Here is a 27,353-nt window from a genome sequence, read left to right as displayed (position 1 = left end):
CCTGACTTGGTCAATTCAGGGAGCCACACAGTCATGGGCAGGCTGGACTGTTGGCTAATGTTCAGTGGACCTGTGTTTCAGGCACTTTCTTGAATGGCATTGCGGAGGGTGAGGTTGACGCCACCTTTGGACCCTTGGAGGCCATTCGTCTGTCTGTCCTGACGGACTCGCCCGTCTGGGTTACCCTCAGTGAGGTATGTCCGTCTGTCTGTCTGTAACTGGGAGTAGACAGTTGATATTCAGGTCTGAGTCATTGTGAAAAGAAAAATGTTGAGGCCTCATTTTGAAGTAAAGCAATTTTTACTGCTCCTTCCAGTCTTGCTAGTTATGTACCATTGCGATTTTGTTTTGTTCCTCTCAGACAATTTGCACTTGCTAAATAAAATGATCTTAATGTGTTAAAACTACAGTACTGGTGTTCATTTAAGCTAAAGCGCCTATGTTTACATAAGTGATAAACACGGACATCTACAAAAAACTGATCTAAAAGTAAACACAGAAAATGGGAATAAATAATGACTGCACAATAATATTTTGATGGCTATCTCAGAGATTATTTTTAACCTCTTAATCTTAACACCTTATACTGTACGTCAGTACTTGGCCTACAGAAAGTGATTTTAATGTTGCTTTTAATTTCAGGTATTCATTAAGAAGGCAGAGTGACCTCCAGCTGCAATACCTCTGGAAATCTCTGACCGTTCCATAGGGGACGGAAGCCTTTGTTGTCACAACATTACATCGACAGTACTTTGTTTCTCTAGCACGTGCTGAGTGCGCCACCTGCTGGCCCAAAGTTGGTAGAGCAGGATTGTTGTCACTGTAATAATTGAGGACCTACCTGAATTGTAAACAAAGACATAACGAAGAAGTGGGACCGGTTTCAAATAGCTGTATTTTATAAACTGTAATTATGTGTATATAAATGTATGTTGAGAATAAAGGAAACTTGTAATTACACTGGTGATAACAATGGGCTAGCTGGATAGCCCAGACCATTAAAAAAAAATAATAAATAAGAATGCTGCTTGGGGATGGAAGACTTGGTTCAAAATACAGTAATGTAATAATGTAAAGGTTACCCACTGACTTACAAACTGACTGCATCACCTTTAATGATCAAATCTTTACCAGTTACAATATTTTAAACCAATCAAAACATGATGTTGTCCTTTTGCCAAATTATAATTTAGTTTTGTATTATTATTTTAAATACACAACATATAAAAAAAGCCTTTTCACATCAACTCTCTCACTGCCAGATAAGATGTAGCATTATATTGTGACATGGTGATGATTATTATTATTATTATTATTATTATTATTATTATTATTATTATACAAGGTCTAGATATAATAGTTATAGAAAGGCACATTCATTTAATGGATCTGGTTTGCTGTACTTAAGTGAATAAATGTACATTTCTGTTACTGCAGTGTAAATCTAGTAACTAAGTGTTGAAAACCAGCCCTATGTTTAAAATAATATTTAAAAAAAAAAAAAAAAAAACAAGGATCAAATTCAAAATGCTATATTCTATAACTGTCATATCTGCTTAATTAAAAAATAAGATTATGAAAACCTACTATAAATCAATTATTTTTGATTGATTAAACCCATAGAAATCCTACTGCTAGCTGAGGTTTGCTGAACTGTAAATTATAGTGTGTGGAAATGAATGATGTACAATCACACAACACTGCCATTTCACTTTCAACTGAGGTATAAACTATTGGTCATTTTTGAATGTGTGGTATAACAGCTTTTTCTCTGATCCACCTGCAACAGCTGTGAAATCCATCAGCCAGTCTCATTAATATTGATGCTCTGCTCGGAGTAAGCTCTGCTGGGTTTTCTTATTGTGATTATACTATTGTGACATTTATAGGTTACACAGGTCATCATCATATCACTTAAACACATATCAAAACAGAGTACAATCAGTCTCCTAGGAATATAAAGCTGGATAAAAGAATCAAACATTTTCAGAGAGCTCCGTATTCTATTCTAGCAAATCCTGTACAGAGAACCCAGTGCTGATACTGAGATATTAGAAGAAACTCAATTGAAACTGTACAAACTCACTCACCCCCCCAGATATACATCCTGTACAAAGAACTCAGTGCTGATACTGGGATATTGGAAAAAACTCAATTGAAACTGTACAAACTCACTCACCCCCCAGATATACATCCTGTACAGAGAACTTGTCCAAATCGTCAAAACGTAATTGCTCTATTCAGTTATATGGAGTGCCAATGGGGTTGCAGCTATTGAAGTATCTTGGAAGGTGCTGTAACTCCATTATTCCCAATTATATACAAAGTATTTTGAACACTGCTGTGAAGTTCCTTGTTTCCATTTGGCATCCAACTGCAGTCCCTGGGTCTTGTATCCATCCGCATTCTTGGGTCTCAATTTGTATCTCAGGCACACCTTGACAGTTCTGCAATATTATGAGAAGCATGCAGAATTAAGTGATCTAATATGAGGTGTTTATTATTCTTTTTGCATAAGAGAGAGATTGTGATGTGTGGCCCATAAAACATAAGGCAGCATATGAAGCCAACACCATGTGTGATAACCATCTTAATTTAAGCTACTAGAACATTTTCTGAAAATGTTAGTTGGAAAATTTGCCAGCAAAAGTTGTCTGATCTTTGCCAATGGCTTGTAAGCACACTCTCCAAGATCATTTTAATTTACCTAAAAGACTTCACTTTCAAGAGCCTGTTTCAGTGTGTACAGTACCTGCATTCATTTATACAAATAGCTATTGAAAAGGCAATTTGTTTAAAAAGTGGCTACTTCAAAATACTGGCTCCATATGTGTGACATGAATTGAATTACAATAGTTTGCTGTCCCCGTGAGGTCTCATTGAGATCCATTCTAAACTTGTGGTCACCTTTTAAAGTCAAACTAACATATTAACAAAAAAATGAACACTGTATTTAGATATTACCTTCATGGTGTATACCACTGAAACTCACATGAATTTGTAGTGTTACTGGAAAGTGTGGACCAGCACATGTGGTGAATCAAATTAACTATGCAAGACAGAATAAACAACAACAAAGTAGTATCTATCATTGTGTTCTCTTGGAAAATCAAGTGTGTTTTGATGATCAGACACAAGACTCTGCAAACAACTGGAGCTTACCCCAGCAAGGCCAGATCAACAGGAATTGGGAACAGCCTGTGGAAATACTGGGTTTCCTTTATTGAAATCCCACAATCTTGTTATCTGAGATGCACTGGGATGCATTGCTATTATATTGTGTGTTGTATTTTGTATCATTTAGATAAAACGATCTTTCATGTTATCTTCTACTTGTGTATTGTAATAAAAGAACTGAAATCACTGATAAAAAAGATGTTCTGTTTTTGTGTAGCACAAGAAGAATAACTGTTCTGTCATTGTTTTTTCTCTACTATAAATATCTATTAAGATACAGCATGATGGTGGGAAACAGTTTAAGATCAAATGGTGTATTGATTTGCCGTTTTAATTATTTGACTAATTATAAAATGCATAGAGACAATGACTGGAACTGAGAAAATCTCAATACTACAATTGGGCAAAGAGAAAAGTAATTAGTTGTTGCTTCAGTAAATAAACCCTGAATCTTCAGATTGCTAAAAGCACTGAATTGATGATCCATCTTTATTAAACTGAATCATCCATTCAGTGCATTAGGTTCTCATTAAGATGAAAAGGCAAAGGAGATGAGAGAGGAGTGTTTCTGTTCTTAATAGCTACTAAATTACCGTTCTATATATTTGTATTGATATTTACACACAAAATAAGAATCAACCAGGCAGGTTTATTTTTCAGACATGTTCCAACTGATATGGAATAAGCTGTGCTATCTGTTACTATGTTGACCTATTTTATGATTTTTGAAAAAAAAAAAAAAAAACTATAGGCTCATTTATTCTGTATAATAACTTAAACCTGCAAAACAAAGATTGTTTTTCTTATAGCAAGCAATTATCACAACAACCTGTTCCCCTTTTAATTTAATAGCTTTTGGTTCTTTGCTTGTATTTTAAACTTCAATGCAGATATCTCCAATACAAGGCTTTAGAGGAAAACTTGCTGTTACTTCCTGGTATTGAATTAGTTAATATGATGTAACTCACTTTCAACTCTCTCCAATGGTCTTGCAACAGACATACAATGTGATGTAAATAACTGAAAGATGTTCAGCTCAATAAAAGGTGGGGGTGGACAGTATATTACCTATAAGACAGAAGCCCTCCTGGAGATAAACAGTGGCTATTTGCAGTTGCCCCGAGCAACTGGCCTGGAATATATATCCATAACATAGTGTATGGTGGTCAAGAGACTTTATAATCATCTTTAACAAACAACCCCAGAGCACTCTGACTAAAAAAAAAAAAACATATTTAAAGCTGGCAGTAAATGCATAAATTGCTTACCAAATTAGAAACTTTTCTTCAAGCTCAGGTGTTGAAAAAATATTAAAAGCTCTTCAGCACTAAGTAACTTGGCCAAAAAGCCAACCCTCTTACAAGTAAATAAATAGTTTCAGTGTTTATGCAAAAGAAAGTTATATAGAGGCATACCAAAGTCCAGGACTGGTTCACTGGTCTGATGTGCGAAGCGCATTTTCCCTAGACTGCATTATAGAATAGTTTTGGAGTAGTTACTTGTCTTCAACCTGAGTGGAGATTACTGACAGCCTTCTAATTTGAGTGAAGTTTTTTTTTTTCTTTCTTAGCCATCTTGTTGAAAAAAATTGTGAATAGGGCCTATAATCCCTTCTTCTTAGATTAACACAGTTGATGCCTATAGCTTGATGGCTGTACCATTATTATTATTATTATTATAAGTTTATTTAGCAGACGCCTTTATCCAAGGCGACTTACAGAGACTAGGGCGTGTGAACTATGCATCAGCTGCAGAGTCACTTACAATTATGTCTCACCCGAAAGACGGAGCACAAGGAGGTTAAGTGACTTGCTCAGGGTCACACAATGAGTCAGTGGCTGAGGTGGGATTTGAACCGGGGACCTCTTGGTTACAAGCCCTTTTCTTTAACCACTGGACCACACAGCCTCCTAAACAGAGGGGTTGTCAGTTCAATCCTACAACACTCATTTAGCTTATTAAAGTGAGACGTGAAAATAAAACTGGTGGAAGAAAGTCATTGTGAGCAGCGTTTGCTTAATAAATCAGTCTTTCAAGCCAAAACAAAGAAGAACATGCTTCATTTGGTTACCATACCTATGATCCTTTTTTTCTGCCTGTCATTGAATCAGAGCTTAATTTAATTTAAAATAAAAATAAAAAATAAAATGGTATTTATTGTATATATAATCAAACGTATATATGTACTGTACGTGTTTCAGAATGCAGATTCTGCTGAATATTTCCCCATTAGAAAATGCTAAAAATAATTACTCATACTATATTTACAGACTGTTCAAATGACCCTCATCTCAACTCAGGCGTCTGTCTGACCTCATTAAGGTTCTCCAAACATTCCAAACCATTTGTGCAAAAAGACATTGCTCACATAGGCATTTCTCAGCTGTAAACAATTACTGTCAGTTTATATTACAAAAAACAATGGCTCATCTGCATCCAAGCAAAGCGCCTTATGCATACTTAAAAACTAAAAGCGGGTAAACTAAAAGTCTTTCGTTCTGCATTGTGATAACAGCATTTGCTTCTTGACCATTTTGGTGGGCTATCATTTTAAAAATGCCCCCTCCCCCTCCCTTTTTTATCGGCCGAATATATGACCCTCAGAAGTAGCCTGGTATTTTGCATTGTCTGTATGTACATTGCATGCAATTAGAAACTACTAGAAAACCAAGTTATCGTGCTTTGTTTTGTGTACAGTAACACGGAAGTGATTAAAGAGCAAGAAACGGTCCTTTGTGATGGAGTGCGCGCAACGCTATCTGTTAGTGAAAGTTCTAATGTACATGAATGTACATGAATGTTAGCTACAGATTAATAAAGTCAGGTTGAGCAGAGGAGACGGGGAGTAAGTGCCCTTTTGGACGGCCAGAGTATAAAACAAATTCCTTAATTCATTTCCCAACAGACGCCTTCACTATGCAGCACAACCTTTTGCCTCGATACACATCATAGAATTCTCGGGTTTTCTGTCCCCGCCCCCGCTTCCTCTTTCCAAATCGTACCCCCTCCGTCACAAGAACCAATCATTCACCACTTCCTCCATCTGCGTGGCCAATCAAAGCCGTCCACGAGATGCAGGCTAGAGGGGCTGGTCATTATTGGCGAGTGACAGTAATATTAATCAACCAAAAGTTTATTTTTGGGTGAGGGCGTGGTCAATTCGGCAGCAGCGGCCAACCAGAGAAGGCTATGGGAGGAACCACGCCGTGAGATTTCTTCATTGCAACCCACACGTGACTCTGCAGCAGTTCCAGGTGGTTTGAGCTAAAAGGGAGGTGAGTGAAAAGACAAAAATATATTTAAGTAATTAATCAAATAAAAGTAATGATGAGGACAATGGAAATATATATATATATATATATATATATATATATATATATATATATATATAATTTGCACAATAAGCGTAATATGTGTTTGCATTATTTGTGGAAGGTGGAATATTCAGTATGCGAAATTGTGCCCTTAAAAACATCGCTAGTGTAAAGAGCTATTGACGTAATAACTGGTATTACAGTATAAAACATGTAAGGAAATGAATCCACTCTATATACAGGCTATATATTTAGACGATGGAATTTAAAATAGATCTTAATACAAAACGGATTTCTAAGTAAAATATTCATTTTCTAAATGCGGTGCTGATGGGGGATGGTACTGGTAGTGTGTTTATGTATGGCTTGCTGTCGGCTCAGAACTGGCGTAAGCGTTGATGCTGTCCATTTAAAGTTAGCGTTTTTCTTATGTGTAAAAAAACAGGTAATCTACTATAATGTGTATTAACGGAAGGCGATTCTTGCATGGTCTTATAGGCAAAGAGACGGACAGGCGATGGCTTTTATTGGACTAACTAAACAATAATGACCTGGTATTTAATTAATGTTACATGTTGTTACGTATCCGATGAGGTACTACTACAGTACTTCAATGGTAGTACTGGTACCGTAAAGCAGGAATTTTTTAATCGACCGCCATAGCAATGTCGCAAAACCAAGGGAAAGACCAATCATCGTTGTCTGTTTATTTCCAAACCTTGTCTTATCGGAACTAGTGAAAGTGTAAATGATATAGCCCGGCTTCGTTGAAAGGAATATTATTCATGGAGTCTACTACTGACTAACATTTTTTAACGTCTTGTATCTGTTTGGTTATTCCAAGATTTGATACGGCAGCAAGTTAAAGCAGTTTGGGATTACTATAAACAAACTGAAAGACCGATATCTAGAGGTCATTTAGGTGACGACATGCGTTTCCTCGTTCTAATACATAGAAAGATGAATGGCTTAATCTCGTCAGTGTGACAACACACCGTTGTTCGTCTATCAGGTGCTGATGATCAAACAGGGGTTTTGGTGGAATACTCTATAAACCGTTTCTTTTGAAAATAATAAATCCTATTTCTAAATATCTACCGGTAGTGTACAGTTTTAAATCGGGTTGTTGTAGTATTTTTTTATTTTCAGAATTCCGTACTAAAATGTTAATTGGAATAAAATCCACAGGAAATATAAATACTTATAAAGTTATACAGTTAATCATTAGCATTATTTTATGATGCAAAATTAGGTATTAAAGAGGGGGACACATGTGTTGTACTGGTTTTAAAATCTCACACTTCAAGAAAATGGGATTCATTTTAAATACAGTAACATAATTGTATATTGCGAAGATACAATTGATGATATTGTTAAAGGGATTTATTGGTTACAAATGATTACAGCTGTCAGTTAATGGAAAACAGGGTTTGGCCTATTTTTCTGGAACTGGTTTGTTGGGTTTCTCACTGACTTTAAAAACCAGCTGTTTGTGTGTTGTGGGGGGGTACACTAATATGGAGTACTTTACTTGGATCTTTGTGTAGGTCAGGTGATTTTGAGGTTGCTGCATCTTGCAACACAATGCAGTGAAACGCTTTAGTTACCTCCATGACAAATCATTAGATTCCCCTTGCTATACTGCTTTTGGGGGGTGGGGGGGTAACCCTCCCCCATTGGCTGTTGACAGCTGTTGAAATTTGAATGGTGAGTCAATGAATGTAGTGTTAGTGGCTGATTTTGACTAGGCATTCTCCAGAGGAAGGCTATTTCAACTTCTTTCACTTGCACAGGCATAGTTACTGTTTGGTGGGACAGTTTTACCTCAACTATGTCTCCTGTTTAAACTTCTTTCAGTACATACTCCACAGTACTGCTGTTAGAAAAAGTGGTCAGTGGAGCAGTAAGAATATGATAATGTGAAATGTCAAAACAGAAACTAAGACCACATAAGTCAACTGTCTGCTGTAGGTAGTTTTCTATGATAGATTGGGCAGAGATGTTGTCAGGTGTACTTTTAAAAAATATTCCTTAAATACAGCCAGTTGTGGGCTGTCATCAATACAGTAGAAAGGATTGTGCACCCTCCCTTTAACAAGTCTGAGGAAATCGGTTGGATCTCATACAGCAGCAGGAAGCTCCTTGACTTTTATATGTTGATCATACTGTAAATAGTTTATAGTGCAATTTAAATACTCCCAGGCATATTTCAGGTCATACCCAAGACATGTTCAGATTGTTTGTTTTCAAGAGCCGATAATAAAACAGTGGCTAAATAGCCCAGTAATTCCTCCCTGGAGATTTCAGTTAAGTCTGATTAAAGGCAGGTGTCTCGTGAGCTGCTGTTTGTATGTGCCACTTGAGTGCGTAGGTTAGCTTGATTGTGACACCAATTAAGTGCTTTGTGGTTTTGAGGATTGGGGCAGTCACCCATGGTCTTATACTTCTGATATTTGTTTTACATTTGCAAAGCAGATGGGACTGATTTGTCATCTGTGCATCTTGGGATGGCTGCTGCAAGTTATCTCGGAGTAGAATTCAAACCTTAGGCCTGCTGCCTCAGAGGCTAATGTGCTTCCCACAGAGCCTGGAATTTGATTCATGTTTTAGCCAAAGGGTAGAATTGAGGGTCAGGGAATCGATCATTTAGGCTTCAAGTCCAGTTAATCATGTAAACAGCAACAGTATTTATATAGATTCAGTTCCATGTCATTATAAATGTTGCCTTGGCTTCATTATTGAACTGATACAGCTGCTCATTCTCAGGCTTGTCTTGCTCAAAGTACACGGTATAAATTAGGGGCTGGTAACGATATCAAAATTGTATATCGATAGCATGCACTTATTTCGATAATATCGGTCTTCCAAAACACAGAAATATAATAACACAATTGCAATATGAAACTTGTATACAGATTTGTTAACAATATCCATGGAGAAAACAAGGTCTTGTTGTATTGTGTTACTATTCCATCATCAGCCACATCAAAACTGAAATATTTCTATACTTCACTGCACACAGACTCAGGGCTGTTAATTTTCTATCCAATCCGGAAGTAATTGAATCTCTAGCTGCTGTTTATGAATGCTGACTCACGACTCACGGCTGAATTTTGCATTTATTTTGAGATGTGTTTTGATGTTTCAAAAGGACATCTCATTTATAATACCGAAAGTTCACATTTTAAAAATACATTAATAATAGCGTAAGTAAATCACACGGACAAAATGCAATGAACCGCTGACGCATGCGCATATCTCAGAATAATGCCAATTGTGCTTCATGCAGCAAGCAATTAGCGTTTGGTACCTAAACGCCAATCAATGGAATAAAATGGTTAAATAATACTTGAGTGTGTGATGTTTCTTTCACTACGAGACTGGCAATGATTGGTATGTATAGGATTTGTTGTATCTTGATTATACTGCGTTTGTATTTTTAGCAGTATTAGCAAAAAAAAGTATGTCTCTCCCTCGTATAAATCAGCTCGACTGTGTCAAGACAAGAAGCCGCACAAACGTTTCATCAAGGGGCTCGCACGTTACAGCTTTTCAATGTTATGCTTGACTAGACTCTTTCCCAGTGCAGGAAGGTCAATTTATGGAGCCTTACCTTTTAATGTAATTTTCAGACACTATTCGCTTTCCAGTTGCAGGGCTTGTAGTAAGTTACAGTATCGATATGAACATTTAATGCAGGTTGTGCCTTCTATAGTAGATTTTAAAAACACTTCATTCAAAGTTAATACAAGCTTTTAGTGTATTTTAATTGGTATAATATAGAAAGACCAATGTCATGAATCTACCTGTAACTAAGGTTCATTTTTATTTGTATCCAGTCCACTTAAACTTGCCCAGATTTTTGTTGGCATGCCGTGTGCCTAAAGCAGCATGGCCAGGTGTTATCGTTGGAGCCTCCAGCATACCAGACATATTTAACGTGCTGGAAGCATTCACTCAGATTGGATTGTTTTTCCATGTCTGAAAACCCATTTGTGCATTTGCGACTGAACGCAGTGTTCAGCGTTATGTAATCCTTATTCAAATAGGGGGCTGCATTACCTCTGGAACCACAAATGCAGATACTATTAAGCCCCTTTCACACTGGCACTCCTGCCCGGGTCGTGGCTAACCGGGGTCACAATCCCACGTAGTGTGAAACCACATACCTGGGTCGGTAACAAGCTGCTTCCAGGGCATTGATACGCACATTGTGTACTTGCGTCTTGTCACCCAGGTCAACCCTGCTTTATCAAAAGCAGTGTGAAATTGCGTACCTGACCCGCATGACACCGGGTCCTCCCCGGGTAGGTTCTGACCCGGGTAGATCATGCCAGTGTGAAAGGGACTTTAGCCTGCCACCAATTCTAGCCTGCCTCCCATATGTAAATACAGCTAGCCAAGGGAGGTGTAGGCCTGTGTGTTTGAGATGATAATCTCATTGGGGCTTTAATCTCATTAGAGAAACAGTCTGAGAGTGCAGATCCTAGGGACTGTTGTCATGGGAACCAGCGCTGGGGGAGCCTGGGTGCCCAAGATAATAAGTTTGTCCAAATAATATGCATACACCCAAAACAGCTTCAGCCTCATTGATGCACTGGCTTGTGTTCATTCATGCATTAGCTTGTGTGTGGGTGGGGAGAAGAGGGGTTGGGCTTTGATAATCGCAGCTACCCAAACAGTGTTAAGCATTGGGACTGGGTAGACGAGTGGGATGCCAAGAAGAGACTTAACACATCTGCTGTGACTTTGTGACAAGCCAAACTGCTTGCAGTGTTTATCAGCTCTGGGTTCGATCCTCTAATGCTTTCTCAATTCCTCTCCCCCGCAGAATATGGAACTGAAGTGGATGCTGTGTGTCCTATTGCTGGGCCTGAGTTGGAGTGCTACCCTGGCTCAGGAGGAAGGAGATGATGTGGACATCGATGTGGAGGATGAGGTGGGGGATGCAGATGAGGCAGCAGTGGAGAGTGAAGATGCCGCCCCCAGCTCCCCTCCCCCTCCCAGGGTGAGTCACTGTGGGAAAGGGAGGAGGGAGATTGTGCCTCAAAATGACACCCTAAATAGGGGGTGGTTTATTATTATTTACCCTCCTTGACAGGAAGAATGGCAAGTCATTGTCTAGACAATGCAAAGTACATGTATACATATGAAAGCAGTGGAATGAAAAGGAAAATAAAATCTGAAGACAAGCTTTGGGATAGACACGGAGATGGTCCATGTTGATTTCCTTTTTTGTTTTTATTTTCATATGTTTTTCTGTCTCTATCTCCCTCTACTCTAGGTTACCTATAAGCCTCCAGTTCCAACAGGGGATGTGTTCTTTGCCGAGTCCTTCGATAAAGGAACATTGGATGGGTAAGTCTATATATTTTAAAATAAGAGCAAATTAAACTTTTACCACAGTACAAAGGGTGTAGGTGACAGGATTTCTTCAGGGATGCTGCCAGGCAGTTCCTTCTGTGGTCCTTTGCCCAGATTTGTTAAACTTGTGTTGCAGTGTATAGACAAATGTGCTGGATTTTGTTCAATCTTTGAAAGTAAAAAAACTTGTTACAACCCTTTTTCAGATGGGTTGTGTCAAAAGCTAAGAAGGAGGACGCTGACGAGGAGATCGCAAAGTATGATGGTAAGCTTATCTGATATGAAGCACATTGGACATCAAATTGCATCAAGAGCCTATAATACTTGAATGTACACTTTCCTGCACAATAAATAATGTCTTTTTGCCTTAATTAAGGCCATTTTTTTCAAATAGGAAGATCAGTGTTTTGTCTCTAGACTGAAGTGCTTTGTATTTCCATTAGCAGCCACTGTGTAAACACACACACATGGGGAGCCTCTTGAGCCATCCAGTTAGCCTTCCTGATAGCCTGTTAAGAGAATGAGACCCCGCTGTGCCAATTGGGATGATTCTAGCATTGATGACCCATCTCGTCTTGAACCATAATGGTCATCGGTAGTCTCAACCTTGTTTTTAAAACAATCCTATTAAAGAGAATGGCTTGCCACTTCAGGGAACAGATGAGTTTAAATGTGACATTGAAAATCTGCCCTTTCTGATTCTTAGGACAGTGGGCTGTGGAAGAAATGAAGAGCTCCAGACTTCCAGGGGACAAAGGTCTGGTTCTGAAGTCTCGGGCCAAGCACCACGCCATCTCTGGCAAACTGAAGAGGCCTTTTGTCTTTGACACCAAGCCTCTCATCGTTCAGTAAGTGCCAATCTGTCATTTCTTTTTTTAATGTTGGATATTTGCTCTGAGATTTGGAACCAAGATATCCTGATCTTTTAAAACCAAGTCTGTTTTTGCAGGTTGGTTGGCTGTCTTTGGCCCAGCTATATAGATAATGCATTGAGTAAATGTTGGCCAGCCTGTTGGAACTGATTATGGTAAGCAGTGACATTTTTTCATTTTTTTTATTTTTAGGTATGAGGTGAATTTCCAGAATGGGATTGACTGTGGTGGTGCCTATGTGAAACTTCTCTCCAAAACCCCAGACCTGGACCTGGTTAGTTCTGTAATCCCTGTTGATCTGACATCATTCATAGCCTGTCTGCCTCTGAAATAATAAAACAAAACCATAAACATTTTACAAGAGCTTGTGCGTTTTAGAGCAGTTTATGGAACAAAACTACTTTCCAATCACATTTATTTAACTCAGTATTTAGTGAAGTTATTTGTTTGATCTTTGTGTCCTTTCTAACAAATGAATCTTAAATGACGGGTGAGCTTGGTGGATATGCATACATGTTAAGTCATGTTTTGGGCAGGCTTGACTTCATTATTGCATGTGTTTTGTTTGTTTGTTTGTTTTCTGGTGAAAATAGCATTAGTTTATTATTTTTTTGTAGGATCAGTTTGTGGATAAGACTTCATACACCATCATGTTTGGCCCTGACAAGTGCGGTGAGGATTACAAACTGCACTTCATCTTCCGACACAAGAACCCCAAAACAGGAGAGTACGAGGAAAAGCACGCCAAGAAGTCAGAAACTGACCTCCGGACGTACTACAGCGACAAGAAAACCCATCTCTACACCTTGGGTATGTGACATGCTTTCAGAATGTGCTTTTGCTTTCCCCCTGGATCTAATCTATACTGTGTGTATAGATATTGTTCCTATTATGGAGGTCTTTGTGTATACAATATACAAGTAGTACAACAGTTTAATGTACAGCTGAACCTGTTCTCTTATCCTGTAAGATACGAGACCCTCTTAACTGATGGACCTAGGGCAGGTGTCATTTACACATGCTGCTACCAACTGAACGGTACTGATGGAAACTAATCAATGCACATTTTAGTATGGGTTTAAAGCTGGAAATTCAGCTCTTTGCAGAACAGAATGGATTCAGTTGCAGATAAAAAAGACCTTTGGGAATGCAGTTTCACTTTTTTAATATGCTATTACTTTACGTAACTGCCCAGTTTAACCATGCTAAATAAAAGAAAGCAAAGGATTAGTAGAATTACTATACCGTTAACGCTGAAACAATATTTTTTTTGCTTTCACTGATTTTCTTTGTATAGTATACGTGCAGTCCCGTACTTTGTTTTCAGACACACTGTTGTAACTGACATTTTTAATTTATAATCCCCTGACGTTAATAAACCACTCTGTCTGAGATTAGATATTGACATATCTGATGGACTCATGGAACCAATTAAATCAAATATGACGGGTTCTACTGTATCAGACACTTGGAATTAAAATATCCTTTTAAGGAGAGCTCTCATCTGTTTATAGACCAGTGTGTTTTGTCATTTCTTGCGTGTATGTTTCCCCCTCTCTTTCTAGTCTTGAACCCCGACAACAGTTTTGAGATCCTGGTTGACCAGACAGTGATCAACAGTGGGAACCTGCTGAGCGATATGAGCCCTGCTGTGAACCCCCTGCCAGAGATTGAAGACCCTGATGACCAGAAGCCTGAAGACTGGGACGAGAGGCCCAAGATCCAGGATCCTGACGCCGTCAAACCTGAGGACTGGTAGGCACATTTTTTGCAAATGTCTTCATTCATGTTGAATTTCTAAAGTGGAAGTAACCTTTCTTTGACACTGGCCAGAATGAATATACAGACGTGCTCAAATTTGTTGGTACCCTTACAGCTCATTGAAATAATGTTTCATTCTTCCTGAAAAGTGATGAAATTAAAAGCTATTTTATCATGTATACTTGCATGCCTTTGGTATGTCATAGAATAAAGCAAAGAAGCTGTGAAAAGAGATGAATTATTGCTTATTCTTCAAAGATATTCTAAAATGGCCTGGACACATTTGTTGGTACCCCTTAGAAAAGATAATAAATAATTGGATTATGGTGATATTTCAAACTAATTAGTTTCTTTAATTAGTATCACACATGTCTCTAATCTTGTAATCAGTCATTCAGCCTATTTAAATGGAGAAAAGTAGTCACTGTGCTGTTTGGTATCATTGTGTGCACCACACTGAACATGGACCAGAGAAAGCAAAGGAGAGAGTTGTCTGAGGAGATCAGAAAGAAAATAATAGACAAGCATGGTAAAGGTAAAGGCTACAAGACCATCTCCAAGCAGCTTGATGTTCCTGTGACAACAGTTGCAAATATTAAGAAGTTTAAGGTCCATGGAACTGTAGCCAACCTCCCTGGGCGCGGCCGCAAGAGGAAAATCGACCCCAGATTGAACAGAAGGATAGTGCGAATGGTAGAAAAAGAACCAAGGATAACTGCCAAAGAGATACAAGCTGAACTCCAAGGTGAAGGTACGTCAGTTTCTGATCGCACCATCCATCGCTTTTTGAGCGAAAGTGGGCTCCATGGAAGAAGACCCAGGAGGACTCCACTTTTGAAAGAAAAAGCCAGACTGGAATTTGCTAAAATGCATATTGACAAGCCACAATCCTTCTGGGAAAATGTCCTTTGGACAGATGAGTCAAAACTGGAGCTTTTTGGCAAGTCACATTAGCTCTATGTTCACAGACGAAAAAATGAAGCTTTCAAAGAAAAGAACACCATACCTACAGTGAAACATGGAGGAGGCTCGGTTATGTTTTGGGGTGCCTTGAATCTGTGCAGGGCACAATGAAATCTCAAGACTATCAAGGCATTCTGGAGCGAAACGTACTGCCCAGTGTCAGAAAGCTCTGTCTCAGTCGCAGGTCATGGGTCCTCCAACAGGATAATGACCCAAAACACACAGCTAAAAGCACCCAAGAATGGATAAGAACAAAACATTGGACTATTCTGAAGTGGCCTTCTATGAGTCCTGATCTGAATCCTATTGAACATCTATGGAAAGAGCTGAAACTTGCAGTCTGGAGAAGGCATCCATCAAACCTGAGACAGCTGGAGCAGTTTGCTCAGGAAGAGTGGGCCAAACTACCTGTTAACAGGTGCAGAAGTCTCATTGAGAGCTACAGAAAACGTTTGATTGCAGTGATTGCCTCTAAAGGTTGTGCAACAAAATATTAGGTTAGCGGTCCCATCATTTTTGTCCATGCCATTTCCATTTGTTTTATTATTTACAATATTATGTTGAATAAAATATCAAAAGCAAAGTCTGATTTCTATTAAATATGGAATAAACAATGGTGGATGCCAATTACTTTTGTCAGTTTCAAGTTATTTCAGAGAAAATTATGCATTCTTCGTTTTTTGTGGAGGGGTACCAACACATTTGAGCACGTCTGTATATCAAAGAGTGCATTATTGTGGCTCGGCAAGATGTCCTGTTGGTAGCAGCAAACAAATATCTGCAGTCCGTGCTCGAAAGAGGGTGGATTTTTTGTGTTGTACTACTCTTAGTTCATTAAAGCATATATATTGTATGTATCCTGCTGCAGTGATTGTGGATGGTGATTTGTGTTGCTAGAAATTGCTTAGTGTGTGTGCATAATCATGTTAGCCATTGGTGTGCAGAACGTATGCAGGTCTGGTTCCAGTTTACTCACTGTTCTCTGTTCTCTTCTCCTGAAGGGATGAAGATGCCCCAGCGAAGATCCCCGACGAGAGTGCTGTCAAACCAGAGGGCTGGCTGGATGAGGAGTCTGAATATGTTTCTGACCCTGACGCGCTCAAGCCCGAGGACTGGTAAATACTGGCTTTCTTATTCAGTTTTATAACTCTGTTCAAATACCAGTGCTGGAGGCATAGGTTCTTGGCAGCTTTTCTGACTTTTGTTTTTTTTTCAGTGTGATGCTCGCATCTTCTGTTCACCAGTTATTGCAGGACTGCTCAAATGTTTTTCACTTTCTAGCCAAGGTTATTTCAGCACTCGTCATTATGATGTGATGTCTGCTTGTGTACACCGATTTTCAATATACTTGTTTTATGTCATTTAAAATGTACATTGCTAGGCTTGGTGCACTCTAATTAACTTTGTGAATACACGAGAACCAATTAATTCTGAAGAATGGCAGTTGGCCTGTTCATGTGATTAAGGTTTATTTGTATATACCTAGTTGATCGCCCTTGGATAAAACAAGAATCAAATGCCCAAGCTCTATGTCCTTCTGTTTTAATGTTAAAGATCCAGAAGGTGTATTTATTATTTAATACCCTTATTAACGCTTCACTTTTGTACAGGTGATTTCACTGCAGCTCTGTTTCTGTTTTCCTCTCCCAGGGATGAAGAGATGGACGGAGAGTGGGAAGCCCCCCAGATTGCCAACCCTAAATGTGAGGCAGCGCCAGGCTGTGGAACCTGGGAGCGCCCCATGATCGACAACCCCGACTACAAGGGCAAGTGGAAGGCACCAATGATGGACAACCCCAACTACCAGGTAATAGAGCCTTTACAGTTCCTGAAATGACAAGCAAAGGTTCAGCTGCAGTCTTTGACTAGTACCGATATAACTGCTGGTATTCTGCAACAGTTTTGCGTCGCCTAGAATTTTAGGTTTGAGACATTCATTCCATTAATAAAATAAATAAAATAAAAAGAAATGATATGGACAAAACTGATTTGTTTATTTAACATCATGTAGTCAAAGGAAATGTTCTTGCAAAAGTCTACCAGAAGCCATAATAGTAGTACAGTATTTCATGTTAGATTTCGAAATGTAAAATTGATCAATTTGTCAGTTAAGTATATGGAAAACTACAAAGCGGTATGCAATTCAGTATGTTAAAAACATCAGTCAGCAGTTTCATTCGACTTTATGAAGCAAAATTAGTTATATAGGGTGATCCTAAATTTTTGGCCTGAGCTGTACAATGTAAGATTTAAAGTGATACTCGTATAGTGTGTTTTTATTTTTTTATTTTTTTTTTATTTTTTTTGCTTGCTAACCATGACCATACCATATTTTAGATATTACTGCTAGCAATGTCATTTAGTGTGGAATGTTAAGACATTTAAAAACCACCAGGAAGCCAAATGCAACGCTGCCAATAAAACCATTGCCTCTTCCTCTGCAGGGAGTGTGGAAGCCAAGGAAGATCCCAAACCCTGATTTCTTTGAGGACCTGCATCCCTTCCGCATGACCCCGTTCAGTGCCGTGGGCCTGGAGCTCTGGTCCATGACCTCTGACATCTTCTTCGATAACTTCATTGTGTGCTCGGACCGTGCCGTGGCAGAGCAGTGGGCTAACGATGGCTGGGGTCTGAAGCAGGCAGCTGAGGGAGCCGCTGAGGTAACAGCTCCCTTTCGAACACTGAACTGCTCTGAATTAGTCTTTAGTTTCTAGCAGCTGCAATTATTAAATCTGATGAGATGAGTTATGAAGAGGGTATCTGGTCTCAAAGGGCTGCTGAACACAAACTCGTTAACTGCAAATAATTCCTACTTTGGTGTATCAGAATATGGTGATTAAAGGTGTTGGTCTGTGTAAGTACTCCTTTTATATTAAGTAATTTTATATTTAGTCAGGGTAGGGGATGCATGTTAAACCTTGTTTTATTATATCGCTAATGATTTTAGGCACTAGATGTCGAGGTGGTATTAGAGATGAGGAGATCTGATCAGTGCGTTTTTGTTTTAAACAATGCTTTAGTATTAAGATGAGAACACGTTTTTATTTTGGTTGTCGATCACAAGATCCTGATAATGTATTTTGTGATCTTGACGTAACAAAATTGCTTGTATGGCAATTGAATTGAGAGTAGTTTGTGTGACTCCTGTGTTGTCCCTTCATGCAGCCCGGGCTGGTGGGTCAGATGATGACGGCTGCAGAGGAGCGTCCTTGGCTCTGGGTGGTCTACGTCCTCACCGGGGCCCTGCCCGTCTTCCTCATCGTCGTCTTCTGCTGTTCTGGAAAGGTGAGGGACACGGGGATTGTGGGAGGTGGATACATCCAGTCTTAATATTCCAGCTTTAGCATATTATTTATGTTTATTTAATTTTTTTTTAAATGTGGTATATGCAGACCAGTGTATACATGTTTTATACTGTGTTATGTTTGCAGGGTGGGGTTTGTTTTGTTGCGGTGAGATGTAGATTCAGTATTGATCTATGTTGCACTTGTTTCATCTGTATGTGGTGGGGTGTAGTATAGTTGCATGTCCCTTCAGTTGGCACAATTGTGGCCCGTATTCTGATGTCCAGTTAATGTATAAAGATAGACATGCGTTTACTGATTTCAGGACTCGTCAGAACTATTATGCCTACTGATCCCTTGTGCAATTTCAGTTTGGCCGCTGCTGTCAGCATGTATTACTGCTGCAGAAAGTTAGTGAGACTTTCTTCTTTACTGTTTATTGATACTCTTCTTTCTTTTTCCCCTCTAATTCTATAGAAAACTCCATCTGATGCCAAGTACAAGAAGACAGATGCACCACAGCCTGATGTGAAGGATGATGCAGAGGAGAAAGAGAAGAAAACTGAGGGGGAAGAGCAGGAGGAGGAGGTGGAGGCGGAGGAGGAGAAGCCAGGTAAGAACTGTATGTAACCCATTCTCCTTGGTTATATAGAAGTGAAACCCTGGTTTAAATTACCAGAAAGGTTTACCTAAACTTCTGTATCCAGTTTTTTACATTTTGTAATACCCACCTCCAGTTTGTAGAAATACATACACTGGGTCTAGGGATTTGATTTTAAGTATTCATCTGCTATCCTTAGCCTGACTTTAAAGAAGTACCAAATACCATTCATTCATTTTTTATGAACTCCGTTTTCTTGTCCACAGGGTTTATATGGTACTTTTTTCTAGGGGTTCTAAGAATGGAGCTGCTGTAACATATATTCTCTTCCTCGATATGAAAGCCTTGTATGAATATGTGGTTAAACTTGTCCTCATCTCCCAGCTCCTGAAGAGAAGCAGACAAGTGACGGTGAGGACAGTCCTGCGAACAAAAGCCAGGACGAGGGGGAAGAAGAGGATGAAGAAAATGATGATGATGATGATGCTGCTAACAAAACGGACGAGGTAAAGAGATGTGGAATTGAAAGGGCTTACACAAAGAATTTACAAAGAAGCAAGCTGTTTTTCTGCTTGACTGTAGTTAAGAAGTCCCCTTTTGGTGCCTGTTTGTAAATGGGCCTGTGGTTATTATTTATAAGTTGTCTTGGTTACTGTAAGCTTTTGGTGTGAGTGAATGAATAAAGAAAGGAAGAAATGAGAACAACGGCTTGTTTTCAGTGGTCACTGCTACGTGATAAGGCAAAGCTTATGTCATTCAAACAAGTTTGTACACGGATATAAATAGAAAGCTATTTAAAAAAATAATAATACCTGAAGCTTTTTTAATATGGTTACCTCGGGAACCTTGATAAGAACATTTTAATATAATTTAATAAACCCTCATCTCTCACAAGAGACAGATGCACAGGCAGGTTATTGAATTGTTACAGTTCACTGCATTTCTTTTTAAAAATGGATTTGCAGTAGGACTGGCAGCCAGTGGAGTGTGAACGTTGTGACGTGCTCATTTTTATTTGATTGCTGAACTGCCCAGGCAGCCATGGTGAGCAGCTGCGGGTTGAAGGAGGAGGAGGATTGTAAAAGCATTTGAAATGGCATTTCAGTACAGCCTGTGTGGAATCAAGCAGAATGGCCCAGTGTCTCATTGTCTCTTTGTTGAATTTCCCTCTCCTCTTTTTTTTTTTTTATATTTCTTTTAGATAAAAGACGACGATGTCTTACGAAGATCCCCTAGAAACAGAAAGCAGAGAAAAGACTAAACTACAGCCACCTCAAGTAGCAGTCTGGCAGTCTTCAATTTGCAACATCTTCTGGACTATTTCACTGCAGCAGCAACAACCATCACCACAAAAAAAGGAAACAATCAAACTATGGACATCATGATTCCAAATAGAATAGAGACTGGCTTTATAAAAAGAATACTAGATAAAAAACCGTTCATTTTAATGCAGCAGAAACTAGCCTTGGGCCCCCCCCCCCCCCCGCCCCAATAAATCTTTATTACTCAAGCAAAAGACAGATAACACCAGGCACCTCCAGGGTTTGAATTAGCAGGAGCCACTGGCAACTGTTATGCTTCTAATGTGCTTTGCTTGTTTCACCTATGTGTGGCCTGTAGGAGGCAGTGTGGCATGTTTTTATTTAGCCAAAAGGTAATGGTTTCAAATAAAGCAACAAGAGGTACATGGCACAGGTTAAACTTGCATATTTTGAAACATTCCTGTTAAAGCAAGGGCTTTAACATTATAAGCTTGTGGGTGGAAACTTGAATTGAATATCACGGTTTACATAGCTCATTTGTATTTACAGTGATATACATAAAAAAAAAAGTCGTCTGAAAAGGGACAAACCTTACTTAATTTGACGTTAATTGGTGGGCTTTGTTCTGGGAGTAGTGTTCTCTGGAGGGTTTGGTTGAGCACATTAACTTATTTCCTGTTAATAGCTCAAGATCCAAAAGCTGAAATTTCACTTTTTTGCAATCCTTAAATTTAACATTTGTTTTGATATGTTCTTTTCTCTGTTGCTTAGTCCAATTGCTCCTCCCCCTGCCCTCCAGGTTAGAGAAAGCTGCCTTATTGTAAAAGAGGAGTTGAATGCCAGGATTGATGAATGAGTTCTTGAATGTAATGTGAAAAAGGGGGGTTTTATATATTGTTACTTTAATAGTAGTTTCAACATTTGTTTTAATTTTTTTTTTTTAATTCTTTAACACATTCTAAAATTGTTTTAATGTAAAACGACAGTTTCCTGATATGCATCTTTCAAAGAAAACAAAAAGACTCGTGGGAAGAAATGGGTTCTGTTTTGGTTTGACACTCCTAGGATATAAAGGCACAGCAGAATCTCCCTGTAGAGCACCATGCTAAAGAAATATACCTCAAGGACGATCATTGCTGATTTAAAATTGAAGGGAGGACAGGGAGCAATGAACCAAAGGGCTGATGTTGTGACTCAGTTTGGGAATTTTCCACACCAATGTATTATTGAATGGGTGTGACTTAACTGCGACAGAGTCACCCGTGTCTATCCAGCTTCATCTGTCATTTTATTTCTTGCTCATTAAAATAGTCCTAGCATCACACGTCATTGAAACACATTTTAAATACACTAAATTTAACCTCTCTAAATATATTCCAGTGCAGCAATGGTAACGTTTGGATGGTTTAAATCTCAAATAAAATAAATCTGTTTAATCTTCTTTGCCTTAATGGTGCAAATAATACCCCTCTTCCATGAGATTGCTCCAATAAGAACAGGCATGGCTGTACTTATTGGCAATGTTATATAGCAACGATAAATATAGCATCACTAACATGTCTCTTGGTGGTACTATAATTCTGTTTAACCCAGCCCCGTATACTGTATGTACATGTATTTCACCTTGGGTTAGCAGAAATCATGTTAAATCTATGGCTTGCCCATTTTAAATGTATACAATTCAGCCGGCACTTCTCAAACACCATCTAGAACTACTTCACAGTAAACGTACAAAATAACTGATGACACTATTGCTAGTTACACTGCAACTCCTCTGTAGACGACTAGAATGTATTTTTTTTTTTTTAAGTTACTAATGAATTAAGTTGCACTGTGTACAACATCCTGGCCAGTGGAATCGGAAGCCCTTTGAGCTCTAACCCCAAGACTTAAGAATAGGCACTTTGAAGTAACTTTGAGGAGTATTTGTTATGTGATTAATTTGTACTTGGCTGTACCTGAAAATCTGCTGGGAGATGTAGTTAGTTTGGTGATTGATGCCCATATAAACAACATTAGTGTGCTGGTTCCAGCCTTCCTAACCCTACAACACCTAAGTACAGTATTTACTTGTGATAGATTTTTGCCTTAGGAGTGTTAAACATCTTTTTAACATACATTCATTTTTAAGGTAATTCTGTAATTATGATGGGATGGGGGAGATGAAATGTACACAGTTTGAGAAAATTCTTAAATAAGAAGTGCGGATAATATAATGACATCAGATTTTGTCCTGATAAGCTACTTTTAAATCATGTGGCAGATTGGGGAACAATATAGATATTTATTTTCCCTTGGGTCTGTTTGGATGCCTGTTGCTACAGAAGGAGCCTGTTTGATATGCAGAGGTGGAAGACTGCTAAATTATGCTCCAGAGAGCTAAGGGACAAGAGGCTCTTGCTCTGGTCCCTGTAGCATTTCCCCCCTTTATCCTTTTGAATATATTTATTTTTCTAACCAAGTAGGGTTTTTTGCCAACCCTTTGGACAGACTGTTCATCTGCCTTCCTTTTAGACAATAGGCTTAGTCAATCTTGCCTGGGTTCTTTCCCCATCCTACATTAATATTGTGTCTGTGGAAAATGAATATCCCTGGTAAACCAGTATCCAATGCCTCAAATAGTTTTGAATTGGGGGCACTAGCTGATTTTCTCCCAACCTTGTCTAATCTGGGATAAAAGATCTGGATTTGCTTTTCCTTAGAACTCCCTACTAACCACAGATCTTCCCACATGTACTATTCCCTGTAATTTGAGTGGCTTGCCTGTCAATCTTGTATAGTTATGGTGAGTTTTTGTATGGGCGTGGGCCCTGCAGAGTACCTTACCAGTAGCATACTGGACCCTACAGAACCTTTAATCATGCAGAGTAGAACAATAGAAACATTTTGCAATGCTTTTTTTAACATTAACAACTACATTGATGATGTTGAAAACAAGTATTGTTCTTGATATCATCAGTTCAGCATATTTAAAATGAAATTTTGTCAGCTATTACATTTCTTGATATCTGAAATTCAATTTTAAGAGTGGGGACAAAAGAAAAGTTTTAATAATTGAATTTCTCACTGAAGAAAGGTAATGTCCAAATCATAACAAAGAGTAAGAAACTGTTCTGAACTTCAAATGCTATCATTTATAAATAGAAAGATGAGATGTACTTGCTATTGAAAAATAAAAATACTGATAACCTGATGTTTTCTTTGTCAATTCCGTAACAATTTGGTTTGGTAGTTGTAGGTTTGCTTGTTAAAGTTTACTGTCTTTCCAATTCAGTTTACAATAATAAATGTACAGTATTGTACATAAAATATCCCATCAATGTGTTTAGTACTGCATATACTTGATAAAAAAAAGTACTCCACTTTCACCATAGGAGAATCAACTTACAAGAGATGGCTGGTGCAACAAGCTGTCCTCAAATCTTGCAAGAGAGGGTTGGTTCGACAAGCTGTCCTCAAATCTTACAAGAGAGGACTGGTGCGACAAGCTGTCCTCAAATCTTACAAGAGAGGGCTGGTGCGACAAGCTGTCCTCAAATCTTAGTGGTCTGATTATGAGTCTAGCAAGGAAAACCATATTCAATGCCTTCTGCTATAATGCTTGATGATTGAACACTTGCAAAGGTCGATGGTTCATGGAAAGTAATTGAAGTACACAGTACTGTATATAGATACATGTATCTTCATAGTCTAGAAGGATTATGAAAATAGGTTGCACACTGTATAGTATATTCGTGATTTGTAATGATAACCCTTGTCCAAAGATCTAATTTAAGCAGACAAACAGTTGTTCTGCTGTGTTACAGAACAGATCTGCATTATATAATTGATTTTTATATAAAGGCAGGGTCAGCGGAGGGCACCGCTGAAGATCAACAAGGCCAAGTCCAAGTACTGATCTGTTTTATTCTGTTACGATGTCCCTGCCCAGCTTGAGTCAAGTAAAACAAAGGGTCCATTGTGATATCTTGCTGCTATTACAGTCGCATGCCATTTCAAAAAAGCATTTTGCCTTGTCATCTTGTTAGTGTTTTTCTAAGTGTCCTTTATAAAGTGCTACAATGAACTTCACATCAGAAAAAAACTCCTAAACAGTATACTACAGTGCTGGCATTTGAAAAGGTTTTTTTAGGCTGTCTGCTAGAAATAAATCTCGGGATGTGATTTTGTCACGGTAAGAATATGTAAGATTCACAACAGTCACGGCTAAAAATAGACAATTTCAGCTGCAAAGATTTGAACTTAAAAATATATATTTATTAAGGTAATGTAAAATTTTAGTATCTGCACAAAGTAAACATATATTTAATATATTTAACATGTGTTTCCTTTTAACACAGGATTCTAGTCAAAAGTAAACCTATAGATTTTTTTTTTTTTTTTTTAACAGCAGGCCCTACCTTTTCAAAAAACAACTATAACAGGAATATGCATACCTTTTCATTTTAAAATGTATACCTTGTCTTGTAAAAAAAAAAATAATCTGAACACTTAAATGTAGTTTTTTAAAATAAATGTTCTGGTTGTGAAAATGAGAATTTTACAACATCCTTTGTGTTAATGTCTATTAAACACATCTGTGGTTGTGGTATTACAAGTAGGGGAGCGACTGCAAGAGGTCCATGCAAGCCACCAGAATGGTGGAAGCGTGTGTGCCTTCAGCTGAAATGACTGCAGCTGATATAAACAAACTGGTAAGTCAACAATGGTTTCGTGAATGTAGAAAGCATTCCCACGTGTACTGAGCATGTTTGTGAAATACTGCAGTTTTAAGTTAATGGCAATTAATCAGCCACCAAGTGAGTCCATCTTATCTTCCTACAGATAGTAGAACAGATTGGAATTGACTAAGAAAAAAACAATGCAATTCAAAAGTATTCATACCCGTATTGTCTACAAGGTGCTAGAAATGTCAATATAATAATGCAGAACCTCATTCTAGAAAAGTCTAGAAAATGCTGGATTGTAGGTGAACATTCCTAGAGAGTATAAAAGGGTTAGGCATAGGATGATTGCTGTCATTACCAGTAAGTATGGGAAAAAGTAAAGAGCTATCTAAAGAAAATTATTTATTGTCATAAAGCTGGAGAAGGATACAAGATTTCCAAGCGTCTGAGTATTCCAATTTCAACTATTGTTTCTATTATCAAGAAGTACAAGACTCATGGTACTGTCACAACACTCCCTCGGTCTGGAAGAAAGAAGGTTCTTTCACCAAGAACAAGTAGAAGAATTGTGAGAACGGTTAATAACAATCCGAGATTAACTGCCAAAGATATTCAAAGTGAATTGGCTGCAAGTGGGACTGGGGTTTCCATTTCAACCATAGGTCGAGTATTGCATGGTGACGGTCTCAATGGTCGCAGACTAAGGAAAAAGCCACTCTTAGGAAAACATCACAAGGACAGTTGCCGAAAGTTTGCAAGACGACATTTGAATGATGGATATGAGTTCTGGTCAAAAGTTTTGTGGAGTGATGAAACAAAAATCGAGCTATTTGGTCACGCTGATAGTCGTTACATTTGGAGAATGCCTGGTGAGACGTACAAAGAAAAGAACACCATACCTACTGTCAAGCATGGAGATGGTAATATCCTTCTATGGAGCTGTTTTTCCTCTAATGGCACAGGAAATTTAGTTCCAATACATTTCCATTGGGGTATGTAAACTTTTGATTACAACTGTATACAGTATATAGAGTGACAGACAAAGTTTGAACTATATTTCAGATCCCTAAATACAAATCCACATTGTATCTTTTCGTGCTTTCAAGTTTTATTTTAAATGAAGGCTATACTGAGTGTGCCTATTAACAGGGAGTGGTTTGCATTACCTGAGTCATCAATACAAAGCACAGGTACCCATTTCCTGCAGCACATACATATGAATAGTACAGGATGTCAGAGTGTTTCTAATGAATCCTGTGGGTGTGTATTCCTGTGCCATCTAATACCCAACTGAATAGCTGGGTTTGTTTGTTTGTTGTCTGGCAATCACATGGATAAGTGGCAAGCACAGTAATTTCTTGGTCTGTGCCAATTTGGCTATGTCTATTGTATTTGTGTGTGTGTGTGTGTGTGTTAAATATTATTTGCATCCATTTACTCTGAATGCTATTCTTGAGATTGTGAATGGGGTGTGCTGCAGAACCACCTATTTTCTTTTAGACCATTTTTTTGTACATCCTCTGAAACCCCCCAATAGGGCAACTGACCGTCTTAGTTCACCAGGACAGTTCTAGGTTTTAAAGGCTAATCCTGTTTTTTAATGTTTAAGTTTACCTGTAGGGTAAGGTCACAATATTAGGAACTATTATAAGCAAATAAAGCAGGTTCCTAATGGGTCATTGTTATACAAATGGGATTTGGACCAGATTAGATGTCACATAATCAACCGAGTCGTATTAGGGGATGTTTCATTGAGCTCCTCTATTGGCCTGATACATGGTAATACTTTGATTCCAGTTTGCTTGGCCGTGATCCAGAGTGATGCTTGCATATTCTTAAAGGCCTTGGCTGCACTACTAGCACTTTGGATGTGACTTGAATTTAGTTCACACATTCATCAACACTGTGTGTGCTCCTGTCTGATAGGACTGCCTTTTGTGAACCTGAAAGAAAAAGAGACTGTCATTTGGTATATTGTTTATAAGACCTAGAGTGGTGCACCACAATGACAAGCAATAAATTACAAAGTAATTTAAAGGAAATATTGGTGTGGCCTTCAAAGACATGTAAAAGACCATCGTAAAACTT

General features: G+C 38.4%; 2 protein-coding genes across 3 annotated transcripts in view; both read left to right on the top strand.

The window, feature by feature from the left end:
- LOC117413264 (alpha-1,3-mannosyl-glycoprotein 4-beta-N-acetylglucosaminyltransferase B) overlaps positions 1-2,914 on the top strand; it is a 58,619-nt gene extending 55,705 nt beyond the window's left edge. The window contains exons 14-15 of the mRNA XM_058996813.1: positions 82-194; positions 643-2,914. Of these exons, the coding sequence (XP_058852796.1) occupies positions 82-194; positions 643-666 (137 nt within the window). The 3' untranslated portion in view covers positions 667-2,914. The remainder of the gene's footprint in view (positions 1-81; positions 195-642) is intronic.
- A 3,446-nt stretch (positions 2,915-6,360) lies between these two features.
- On the top strand, positions 6,361-23,791 carry LOC117413280 (calnexin). 2 transcript variants are annotated; one of them, XM_034022225.3, is made up of 15 exons: positions 6,361-6,452; positions 11,323-11,499; positions 11,776-11,849; positions 12,062-12,120; positions 12,562-12,703; positions 12,920-13,001; positions 13,345-13,537; positions 14,293-14,482; positions 16,453-16,566; positions 17,102-17,258; positions 17,896-18,111; positions 18,617-18,736; positions 19,213-19,348; positions 19,721-19,842; positions 20,538-23,791. In XM_034022225.3, exons 2-15 carry the CDS (start codon positions 11,326-11,328, stop codon positions 20,595-20,597), a joined length of 1,839 nt encoding a protein of 612 aa, XP_033878116.2. In that variant the 5' UTR covers positions 6,361-6,452; positions 11,323-11,325; the 3' UTR covers positions 20,598-23,791. The 2 variants fall into 2 exon arrangements, with proteins under 2 accessions (XP_033878116.2, XP_033878115.2); XM_034022224.3 differs by having other exon boundaries at positions 19,213-19,357.
- Positions 23,792-27,353: the final 3,562 nt, after the last annotated feature.

The sequence above is a fragment of the Acipenser ruthenus genome, chromosome 23, assembly GCF_902713425.1.
Source record: "Acipenser ruthenus chromosome 23, fAciRut3.2 maternal haplotype, whole genome shotgun sequence".
Classification (NCBI taxonomy): domain Eukaryota; kingdom Metazoa; phylum Chordata; class Actinopteri; order Acipenseriformes; family Acipenseridae; genus Acipenser; species Acipenser ruthenus.
The sequence above is the reverse complement of the archived record's forward strand: the minus strand, read 5'-3'. Positions and strand labels throughout refer to the sequence as shown.